General features: G+C 35.8%; 1 protein-coding gene across 3 annotated transcripts in view; it reads left to right on the top strand.

The window, feature by feature from the left end:
• DTNBP1 (dystrobrevin binding protein 1) overlaps positions 1–12,398 on the top strand; it is a 74,347-nt gene that overhangs the window by 23,699 nt on the left and 38,250 nt on the right. For all 3 annotated transcript variants that reach the window (XM_065667289.1, XM_065667290.1, XM_065667291.1), the window contains one exon: positions 8,743–8,765. In XM_065667289.1, the coding sequence (XP_065523361.1) occupies positions 8,743–8,765 (23 nt within the window). The remainder of the gene's footprint in view (positions 1–8,742; positions 8,766–12,398) is intronic.

Here is a 12,398-nt window from a genome sequence, read left to right as displayed (position 1 = left end):
GGACAGTAAGGATTGTTGTAGTTAAATACAATGGCTTATCTTAGGCCTGACCAACATAAACACTCAAAAAGTAAACATGAAAAACTTCTTTAGACAATTCAGAGTGGTCTGGGTTTTTTTTTAAGTTCCTTTTAGTGGCCAATTAATGGTTGTTTATGCATTTACATAGAAAACATACATACAAAAATATTTTGTATTATAATTTTTTTGCTGTTTTGCTTTCAAATGCTATCTTTACCTCTTACAGTATCACTGTAAAAGCTGCAGTTTATTTGGTGATCTTGTTTAACCTAAACTGATTATTTTTGTTACCAAGATCAAAGAGAAATGATGGAATGGGTAATACAGTGCCATGCAAAATTGTGTTGCCCAAGAGAAGACTTCTGTGTCTGGGGACCTTGTTTAGATCCCATAGTGTTCCCCAAGTGATAAGCTAGAATAATACTTTGTACAGTACATCATCTTCAGTGATGACTCCATCACATCTGGCAATGATAAATTTAAATTGTGCCTTCATACCCTTTTAAGCTGTACATGTAATTTGTCAAATTAACTTTTTATGTGTAAAACAATACCATTGTTGCAAATATTTCAAGCAAGTATATTTTTTCCTTCCAACATTAGATGTACTGTGAATTATTTCTAAGACTAGCTGCATGTTTTGTAGTTCTCATAAACATTTTCATTAAAGTAAGGTTTTCATGCCATATTTTTCTTGATCAGTCTTTTGTCAGCTGCTCAACCTCCATGTACCTGGGTACACAAATAATAATTTTTGCGATGATGGAGGGAGGACTTCTGTTATCTTCAGGACAGCTTTCGTGTTGGAAATGCAGTGGATAACTGGCTTTGAGTTTTCATTAGGCATTAATTTTAAGGCAGTAAGTTTCTGTGCTCAAAGCAGAGTTCACGTTGCAGAAATCTTTTCCAGCCTGAAGTTCATGAGTTTTCATACAGCACAATCTGTAGCAAGTGTTTTTGTAGTGGTAACTTGCTGGAATTAATTTGATGGCCATCAGTTACTGCATTTATTTGGTCAGACACATGGGATGAGAATTGCTATTGATGATGCAAAAACTGGGCTTGCACAAGCTTTGATAAAGTTCCTTTGATAATTGTGCTTCTTTTTGTGTAGTTTTAGGGCTCTGAACTCCTTTCTTTACAAGAACAGTAGCAGTACAGTGTTTTGCATGCATCAAACCCAAAAGAGCGTGCTCCTTCATATTGGTGAATTTTACTTTTGTCAGTGCTCCAAGTATTTGGAAATACTGAGCAAGACTAGAATACACAGCAGACAAAAAGATTGCAGGGGCTTGGGCAGTTTTTTATATTATTTGCAGAGAGTGAATGTGCAGTATAACTTCTGTCACTTCAAAGTTGATTTAATTTTGTCCTCTTTTTGTGGTGGTCTTTGCTTGATGCAGACAGATAGTGACATTGTTCTAAAGAGATTTGTTGTGTACTTTTTCCTCAGAGTTTTGTTTTCTTTTGAAACATAGAAGCTGGATTTTTTTGTTGGCTTTTGTGACCTGTGATGGCTGAATGTTTGTGTTGGGTCCTCTGCATCTTAAAGCACCTTACACTAATAGTTTCTAGAAAATGTTAAACATTATGTCAGTCCTGCATAACTTTTCCCTGCTTCTGTGTAGCGCTGGTTACTGGGCAGAATATGCAAATCCTATTGGTCTGTTAGTACCAGGTGTTCTTTGTCCAGACTTATACCAATTATAGAAACAGGTGGTTTAGGACTGCCTTAATTATCATTTTGTACTCTCCCTCACCTCAGAACTGCATTATTTTTTAAACTATTCCAGTCACTGTGGCTAGTGGCAGAACAGGGCTTCGATGTTTGTCATTACCACACTAAAATGCATTCTCTGCTTTTGAGCAAGGTGCTGTGCCTCCCAATAAATTAATTTTTAATTATTTTCCGAGATCTTTAATAATTCCTTTTCACTTGCATTCAAAGCCAATTTGTTTAAAAATTAATTCAAAACAATGTGTTAAATGCGTTTATTGACAATACCTTTGTGAGGGGGATTTTACATTCCTGTGTCAAAGGGATGTGTTGAATATGCCTGATCTGGCAGAAGTTGCATCTTGTGTTTGCCACAATTGTATTCCTGTTGTGTGGAACCACATCCAGCATTTTAGGTAAGGAATGCATATGGGGTTATAGGGCTTTTTACTACTTTGATTTTGTGGACTTGTGGCATAGTATATGTGTACTTAGCAAATAACATTTGGCCAGTTTTTGAATATTGTAATTTATCTTTTTTTCTTTTAATGCTTTTGAGGAAGTTGATGGCCAAGTTAAAAAAAGGTCTGGATTTTATTTGTGTGGCTGCTTACCAAAACGGGTTTGCAGGAACACTTTCTCTTTCTAGGAAAGACTGGTAGAGTTGATGGTGGAGGTAGCCTTTGATGGTGGAGTTGTTTGTACCTTCTCTTAATTTTTTTTGTAGCTTCTCAAATTTCTTTGTAGCTTGTAGGTTTTTTTTGTAACTTCTCTCAAATTTCAGCTTTAAGCTTGAATTCCTAAACTTGTATGATAAAAATAAACTGTGTATCTTTCAATGATCCAATGACGTTCCATACCAAGATAAACGTTCAAAAAAATTTAAATTTAAAAACTGTTCCCTGTCTTTGGATGGCAACAGTATAAAAGCATAAACGTAAAAACTGGGTCTTGTGTAAAATCTTATATCCAAAGGCATGAGCTGTTAGAGGGAGCTCCTAATTTATTCCACATTTCAGATTCCTATTTGGAATGGTTCCAATGCTAAATGGCCTGTATGAGTCTCTTAGCAGAGGACAAATCACTTAGTTGCTTTTAATTATTTCACTTCTGTCACTGTCTTCTGTTTCTAACACCATCTCCCTAACTTTTACTCTTCTTTTGAATGATAACACCTGAAAGGTAACTCCCAGTGTTCTTCATCAAGATAAATATTTGTTTCTTTTTTTAAAGCATCAAAAGATAAATGCTTTCACTGTATCCTGAAACTGCTGAGTATGTTAAGGTAGTATTTGGTTTTGGTTGAATTTATTAGCTTGATTACTGGTTACTGTTTGCAATTTCTGTTACACAATTTTGGTTTGATCTGTTCCATCTTCTGGAATGAAGTTGATGTAGAAGTTTTGCTGGAAGACATGGGAACAGTTCAGCTACTTTTGTAGCTGAATTTGAGTATGAAAGCAAAAAAATCTCCATCGCAACATTATTTAAATGCCTTGGTTCTTTGTTCTTCTATTTTACTAGAAAAAGAATCACATTTGATGGTGAAGAACCCTGACCGGTCTTCAGTGTTTCTTTAGAAAAATAGAAAACCTCACCTACTGCTTAATTACAGCAGTACTTTAGTAATAGTTTTAGTTTTTACTGATTTTTTTTTTTTTTTTTTTTGTTTACTTAAAGGCTTTTCATTACTTCAGTCTCAAAGCTTTTTTAAAGTAGTATTTGGTGTAAGTGACCTGAAAAGGGTGCTCAATTAATCTAGGGGAAGGAAATAATTTCTGTCACTGTCATAAATGCTAATCCTAAATACGCAAAACCTGACTTGAATTATTTCTGCGCACCATGCAAGTGACTTTAAGTTTTGAGGTCTCAGGTTTTTGGCTTTTATTTCTGATAACATTCAAAGGAAAGTCCTGCTCATAGCTTTTTTAGCTTACTAAAGCTTGAATCAGACTATGGAAGGGCATTTTTATATGTGTGTATATATATTTATCGTCTTGAAAACTTAACTGTTCCAGGCATAACTGGTGAAATGCAGTATTTCTTAGCCTTTGTTTTGGATCTTGTTGGGTGCCAGAAATACTTTTAAATTAAATTGCACATAAGCAGCTGTACTTTCTTCCAATGTTAACTTTCGTTTGTATATTTATTTTCAACTCAACATCTATAAACACATTTCATTGTAAGATCATCCAAATTTAGTCCTCAGTTTTTACCATCACTGTGCTGCCTTCAGATTGTCTTTTGCTTATGCATGGGTCTAGAAGTTTGGATTTGTTTGTTGTCTGTTACTTTCAGAGCTAATGTTACAGTATCATTCCTGGCATTCATTTATGACTTTGTTACTTTCTTATCTGGCTCCTCGTTTCTTGAAGGTAAAATATGGAACTGTCAATTCTGGCTGCTGGTGTTGTTGTAAAGAATATGGTGTTTCTGTGGTCTCTATTCAACTGAATTCCCTAGCGTTTGTTACATTCAGAAAATTGATTTTAGTGTTACAGGCCTTTGCAAGTTACAGTAGAACCTGAGAACTTTGTCATACTTTGAACAAACTAAATTCCAGTACTCCAAGTGAGCAGAATGGAGGGGCAGGATCACTTCCTTTGACCTGCTGGTCACACTCCATTTGATGCAACCCAGGATACGGTTGGCTTTCTGGGCTGTGAGCGCATACTGCTGACTCAAGTTTCTTATCGACCAACACCCCCAAGTCCTTCTCTGCAGGGCTGCTCTGAATCTCTTCTCTGCCTAACCTGTAGTTGTGCCTAGGATTGCTCCGACCCAGGTTATTATTATTCGTAGTAGTAGTAGTAGTAGTAATTTAGTATTACCTTAACTTTTTTCAATTATGAAACTGTTCTTATATCAACCCATGGGTTTCCCCTTTTTTCCAGTTCTCCTCCTCATCCCACCAGGGGAGGGGAGTGAGAGAGTGACTTCATGGTACTTAGTTGCTGACTGGGGTTAAGCCATGACAGTGTGGCTCAGGTCTCTTTTGATGAGAAAAGTTCTCAGTGACACCTCTTGCCTTAACAATGCTTTGATTTAATTTCTTTAGGTTATTTTGAACCATGAGATATTATCAGCTGTGCCTTTTTAGACATGGTGCATAGACGGGTTTATAGTCAGATTTACCTATGTCCATCATGCTTAGAAGGGACCGAGAATGTCATTAGTGTGTGTCTTATGCCAGCATTAAAATATATAAATATTCTCTCTGTTCTGACTTAAGTGTTATCTTGAGGAAGTAGGCAGGCAGGCTTACACAGTTGGGGTTTTGCTGGCAATTGTTGACCTTTACTTGCTGTTGTCGGTAGTTTCCAACTGAATTTGAGAGGTATAGAATTTCATGGGGTAATTAATCCCCTGCTTATTTTACAGAAACAAGCAAATGGAAAGGAAGTGTAGAAAATTATTGCCTATATGTGTGGCCAAATGTTTTTCATGGGCATAACTCCAGTGTAGATGAAGCCTGTACAGACTTTTGCCTCCGAGGAAAGAAGCTGGGTTTCATTAGTTGCACTGTACACAGAGCAAGATTACTTTCAAAGTGCTTCCATGCCTTTATAGTCTGATTATTTTCTTGCTCAATGGTACTAAACTTAATCTTTCACTGAGAGAAGGTATATAAATTATAGTATAATACAGTTATTAATTATTAAGTGCTTTCTTTTGAAAGCTTAATATTAACTGTGAAAAACCTAAAATCTGGTTTTGTAACTAGCCAGATTTGTTGGCACTAACCTAAATTTAGTTGCTAAAGTAAAAAAACATATAGTCCAGATGTGAAATAGTAGGTTGTATTGGTGCGTGGTCAGACTCAGGATGGGAGTTCCTTTAATTTGGAATGGATATTGAGCAGCCCACACCAGGCTTCAAGAGCCTTCATATGTAGTGGCAAGTGTGTGCTTTCTCTCTGATAATAACAGAATATTGTCTTATGCATTTGAGAAATGCATGACTTTTTGGATGAAAACTCTGTAAAATTCAGGGACATTTTTCCGTGGGAAGCTTTCAATTGCCTTAACCTAACAAATGGGGTAGCACGAAAGGCTAGGCTTTCCTGCAGAAGACATGTTAGAGTAATACACTTTTGAGCTGAAGCATTTCTCATAGCTGTTCTGCTGAGACGATTTGTTGTACTGCAGTTTTATCTTCTAGCATGATGTTGTTAGTATGCTATCCATCAAAGGTAAGCTGTGCTACTGTAGCTTTTGTATAAAACTGATGTGAAATACTATCTCAAAGAATGAACAGTTTAAAATAAAAACTAATACAAAAACATAATATCAAACATCAAAACATCAAAGCTGGTAATTTAGTATGGTAAGATCTAAAGTAGTAATTGGCAGCAGCCTGAACTACTCATCCAGTCCTACTTCCAATGCAGATTTTCCCTCCTGCTTGCCTTTTAACTTCACTTTGAAGGTGATTGTTTTCCAAAACTATTTTCAGTTTAATCTTTTTTGTTGTGATTACTCAAGCTAACTGCTTTTTCTTTCATAGAGTGTCTGTGTTACAAATACATAGTTTTCTTGATAATGTAAGTTCCACATATTTACTTCTGCAGATGATTTTTTGTCTCTAGGTTATTAGAGAAGATATAGGAGGTATCTTCTTCCTGACAGCTTATCAATAAAGAAAAGTTATTTACTTATAAAGAAGAGAAATATCATACTTTGTAATACAGTTTTTCTGTACATCTGTCTAGAACTTTGTAGTTACTATCTTTGTAGCTTGTTAGAGACTGTCTTAAGCCATCTGTTTTTCCAGTGTCTTTACAAGCCATTGTCTCCTTTCTACTTTTAGTGTCTGGTTCTTACCAAAGCTCTTGATGAATGAGATTTAGGATTAAAATTTTAAAAGTTCAAGTTTTTATTAGGATAACTCAAATAAAAAAACAAATTCTCCATGTTGCTGATGCAGAACATATTTTCTAAAGGCCTATTTTTCAACATATGTTTCTAAATGTATGTTTTATTAAGAGTGTTGTCAGAAGCTGCAAGATGTGATTGATAGAATCATACAATCATAGAATAGTTAGGGTTGGAAAGGACCTCAAGATCATCTAGTTCCAACCCCCCTGCCATGGACAGGGACACCTCACACTAAACCATCCCACACAAGGCTTCATCCAGCCTGGCCTTGAACACCGCCAGGGATGGAGCACTCACAGCCTCCCTGGGCAACCTATTCCAGTGCCTCACCACCCTAACAGGAAAGAATTTCCTCCTTATATCCAATTTAAACTTCCCCTGTTTAAGTTTTAACCCGTTACCCCTTGTCCTGTCACTACAGTCCCTGATAAAGAGTCCCTCCCCAGCATCCCTATAGGCCCCCTTCGGGTACTGGATACATTCATATTGTCTTTGGATCTGAATTGGTGTGGGGATATTAGGAAATCCAGATCCTTAGATACCAAATCTGTATTTTTACTGTATGCTGACATAGATATTTTAAATTTTTCAGAGGTATGCATTCTAAAAAAAAACAATTATATGGCAATTATATATATGGATATAGTGACAGCATCTAAATGCATCAACCCTAAAAATACTGATGGATTTTGAAAGGGAAAACTCTGTGGGTTTAGTCAAAAGCAATGATCATCACTGTCAGTTGGATACGGTATTACCATCTTGTTTGCTAATCTGTTTGAACACAGTGACAGTAATTGTTTTGTCTTCCCTTTTGGAGATAACTGTCATAAGACCTCCTGATTTTAGGCTCAAGTAGCATATTTTTTTTTTCCTCTTACTTTCACAAGATGTTTCATCAGTATAGATTTTGTTTCAATCTGTGGAAAACAAGCATTTCCTGTGATTGTTGTTTTCTCAGCTAGTATGCCGTTATTGAAAAATGTGTGTAACTTGTTGAGAGTGTTTAAGAATTTTGTAATTATATTTAGATAGGAAACATTTATTACAGTGTGAATCTGCAAATCATAGGTGTTGTGAGGTAGATTTTCTCTGGTAAAAAAAGAAATAAACCAGCTTGGGAAAGGCATGTAGGAGAAGCAGGAAGGGAAATATATACTAACAGGAAATTACAACTAGCAGGCTTCTCTACTGTGAATCACACTATAACTTATTTCCTGGTAAAGCACCCATTCTTTCAAAAACCTGACTTTTGACAACAAAAGTGGGATGTTCGCTGAAAATGTGGAGGTAAATGTATTCCCTTGCTTCTTTTAGAATATTTTGTCCTGCTTAGAAAAGAAATTGTTTCAGGCACATAACAGTTTTGTCAATTCCTCATGCAAATAAATTGCATCATCTGTTAAGGAGAACGAGTTGTTATGGTATAGCATATATATTGTGAAGCTGTGTGTATGGTAGGTGACTCAAGGATGACTGAAGCATGCTTAGTCTGTTGATAGTGAGTAGAATAATTTATCTGGACAACTGGTAGGTTAGGGTATTTTTGCTTTCAAATTTCAGAATGTAACTGTGCAGTCTGCACGGTTTCTTAGCTGGAACATGAGTATTGTGGACTATCTTTCACTTTCTGTAGTTTGAAATCCACTCCTCTGAGGAGTGTTGCTATATGCCTCTATTGCCTTCAAAGTCTGTTGTAGCTGAGTGATATTGTAACATTTTCTCATTCATGGTTGCCAAAAGGATTTTGGATACCATTAATACAAACTAAACACTAATTAATATTCACTGTGCTATGAACTGGCAAAGCTCTGCTAAGTACTGAATGTTTTAGTACCTAAAGCCTTAAGAAGTCTTAAGAAGTTTTGCAGCAGTGCATCTAGAAATTCTGTGGCTAGATATAAATGGACAATATTTCTATAACTGCACATGTTTAGCCTGATTTGTAAACAGGTTGATTGTGTTTGCTTTAGATAAACACACTTAGTAATATTACCATTATATATGATGATAATCAAATACTTTGGTTTTCTTCTCTTAATGAGTCTTAAACTGTGTAAAATATCTCCTGTAGATCTAGATGTAGTATTTCTAATTTTTTTTTTTAATTCTGCTTTTCTCCAACAGGAAGGAACTTGAGACCTTCAAAGGTAAATTCTATTTTTAATTTTATACTTGAATGTTTGCAAGAGTTAGTAATTCCTGTATTAAGTGAAATTAGTAAGGAACTGTTCCATTCTACATTTGATAATTTTATGTCAATCCGGCAGGCTGTTTATTTTTCAGTTTACCTGCTCTTGTCATTGGTTTCTTTGGGAGAGTCATAACTGTAGGAAAACTACAGATGGTTCTGTTGCCTTAGCTTCTGTTATCCTAGCTAGGTTTCAGAGGTTCTATATGCAATTCAAGCCTTTCCCTTGGTGCTCAGTTTTGGAAGTTAAGGGCTTTGTCTTGTGTTTTTGACATGTGTCACAGGCCGTTACTTCCTAGACTTAAGTTATTTCTAGGAGATTTTCACAGTATTGTTGTATCAGATAAATACAATTTTTGTAGCTCAACCTGATGGATATCCATGTTGAAACATACTGATGTCTGTCCTAAATAATATGCAGTGGCTACAAACTTCATCATGTACTATTTCTTTGTCTGTGGTGTGTAGAGGGAACACATTGTCATTTTCAGTAGATCTCAAATTCAGGCTTACTCTACCTACTAATATAAATGTTTTATCAGCTTGACAATTGCTATTATCTTTTGCTTGTAATAAGGTGTGATTGGTTTGGTGACTAGTCTTTATTTATGAGAATGAAGTCAAGTACATTGAGTTATGTGGATTAGCTGGCTCTTGAAAGAATGCCAGTTTCTATCAACTGCATTCCTCTGCCTTATCAGTTCATTACTTTCTCATCTTTACATAATGCTGAAAAAGGAAAATAGTAAAACTAGCAGACAAGCAACACAGATTATATAAAATGACACTTTAGCTTACCATAACAGCCCTTTTTTTGATTGATTTGATAGCTTTCAACACAGACTAGCTTAACAGAAAACCAACAATAATGCTAGGTTTATCTTGTTCCAGAGTAGGGCAACTTCTTTGGAGTAACTGGCACTTGTGAGAACAGTGAATCTGTTTTTTCATTTGTTTGTATTGATTAGGTGTTTTAAGTTTCTGCTAGCCAGGAGGATGTTCCCCAGAATAATTTTTCTCTTTGCTTCTTGTTTTTACAATAGAGATTGTAAAACTGTGTTACAAAGTCAGTTACTTTAATGGAAGAGGAAGGTGATATCTGTGTTGACATTGAAATTAATAGCAAACTATATAACTGGTTCTGTAATAGATACAATGGCATACACATTTCCAATCCTAGTTACCAAAGGCTTGTCTTGGTAGCCAAGAGGTATTTAGTCTACTACAGAGGGAAGATTGCAAACAGATGCCAAGGGAAAAAAAAAAGCAAAGGTCTTTGCTTGTATCTTCACTGAAAAGTTCAGCTGCAGTCTGTGGCTAATGCAGCCAATATGAATGGGAAGAAGTAGGATAAATTGGATATAAGGAGGAAATTCTTTCCTGTTAGGGTGGTGAGACACTGGAATCGGTTGCCCAGGGAGGTTGTGAGTGCTCCATCCCTGGCAGTGTTCAAGGCCAGGTTGGATGAAGCCTTGTGTGGGATGGTTTAGTGTGAGGTGTCCCTGTCCATGGCAGGGGGGTTGGAACTAGATGATCTTGAGGTCCTTTCCAACCCTAACTATTCTATGATTCTATAGAAGTGCTATAACAAAGACAGATCAGGTTAGAGGATACTCTAGGTCTGTTGGACAGTTTTGAACCAACTGATAAAATTTACTTTCACAACACTCAGAAGAATTGGCAGAAGCTATGAAATGCTGGAAAAGCACAGAATGACAGATATTTTTAAAAGGATATTAAATAACGGCCTTATTTCTGTGGGGTTTTTTGTACAATAAACTAATGGACAAGCTTATACCTGAATGAAGAGAGAGGAGTGATAGCTAACAAACTTTCAAGAATAATCATACCAGGCAAGCCTAATTTTTTTCTGTAAGATAGCAAGAACATCCTTTAAAATAGATACTGTATTTTGACTTTGGCTTGCACTGTCTTGCCTGACATTTTCTGAGGAAATTGAGAATACTGAACAGCAATTGCATGGCTGTTTGGAAATACATACTTGGAGGAAATGTTTTCAAGTTTTCGTGCTTATTAAGTTGTTCTATCTCAGATCTGATGATATTTGTAATTTTTGATGCTGTATTATGAAATAGAGGTGTTCATTAGATGTGCTTCAGTCAGTCTTTTTCCAGCCTTTTGGACCTTCAGCCAGTTTCTGAGTATCTGGCATATATTTCATCATCTGATTAGAAACAAGGACAGTAAGAGCTTCCTGGTCGTGAAGGATTCATGATTACATAGTGACAGATGTTTTTGTGCTACACCAGTTTTGCTCAGTCTGAGCGGTGGCTTCTTCCTGCGTTTTTCTGGTTTAAGCTACTTCCAAGGCTCTCCAGATTGGTACAAAAAACTATCTGTCACTTGGTTTACTTTAGTTTTGGTTGATGGAGCATGCTGAAATAACTCAGTAGATGGCCATAGAAATACTGACATGGAAGAAGGAAAAGACAGCAGCAAACGCAGGAGGCACATGTAAGTTAAAAATGTGATACATCCATCTAAAACCCAAATACTTCTGGTAGTACGTTACCTAGGATATTTTAAAGTTGAGGTGAGGAAGTATTGGTACCGTTATGTAAAGCTTTTATGCTAAGATCTTATCTGGCTTATAATTCTGTTTTGCTGTATTCAAGAAGGGTTGGTTCCAACTGAAATCTGTTAAGTAGTTGGGTAGATGATTCATTGCATTTTTATACTGCAAGTATAGACTTGCCAGTATAGACTTAGGTCCTCAACTACCTGCTCCTTACATAACTGTCCAGAGTGAAATGTGTTCATAAACATTCAATTTGTAAAATACCCAGCACAGGGGCTAGGAAAGAACTTTTAAAATACCTTAATATACACTTGCATCTTTCATTGCATATGCAGTTGAAATCATTGTACCTTAAATGGTGGTTTAATGGAAAAGACCAGAAATGCCAGTTTTCTTAATAGTAATTTGTTCTTTGTGAACTTGAATGTGATATGCTGAAAAGCATTGGCTTCCAGATTAAGGATGGTAAATGTCTTGCATAAAAATATGTTTCATAAGTATATAAATTCATTCTGTCTTAATCTGTAGAAATTGAAGTACCACAAAAATATTCCTTAAATATGTTTGCTAGAGGGAGTAAAAAGAGGGTTGTGCTCACTTTTTTCAGTGTCCGGATGTAATTCTCATGTTCACCAGTGTGGAGTTCTAATGTCTTGCTCAGAATAGAAAGTCAGTTTTACTGGAACTAAGAAACTGAATGGTATAGTCTGTGAGGATCACAATAGCATATCACTTGAAACTTGAATTCAATGATCCATCATTTTTATTTAAAAAATTTAAATTATTATATATTGTGTACTATATTATATATAATTAATATTATTAATATAATTATATATTGGCTCTGACTAGGAGAATGCAGGCCTGACTTGCGAGGCAGGTGGACGGCTTCACAGGTCTTCCAGATTTCTTTTAAAATCTTGTTATCCTGGAGGTTTGTGTATGTATAAATATACATAGATACACTAGGTGTAGTCTGAATGGGACCACTAAATTTATGAAATCTTCAAAGATGTATAACCTTATAAACATTTTAAGCACCCTTGGATACCT

This window comes from Lathamus discolor, chromosome 2 (genome assembly GCF_037157495.1).
Source record: "Lathamus discolor isolate bLatDis1 chromosome 2, bLatDis1.hap1, whole genome shotgun sequence".
In the NCBI taxonomy this organism is placed as follows: Eukaryota; Metazoa; Chordata; class Aves; order Psittaciformes; family Psittacidae; genus Lathamus; species Lathamus discolor.
The sequence above is the reverse complement of the archived record's forward strand: the minus strand, read 5'-3'. Positions and strand labels throughout refer to the sequence as shown.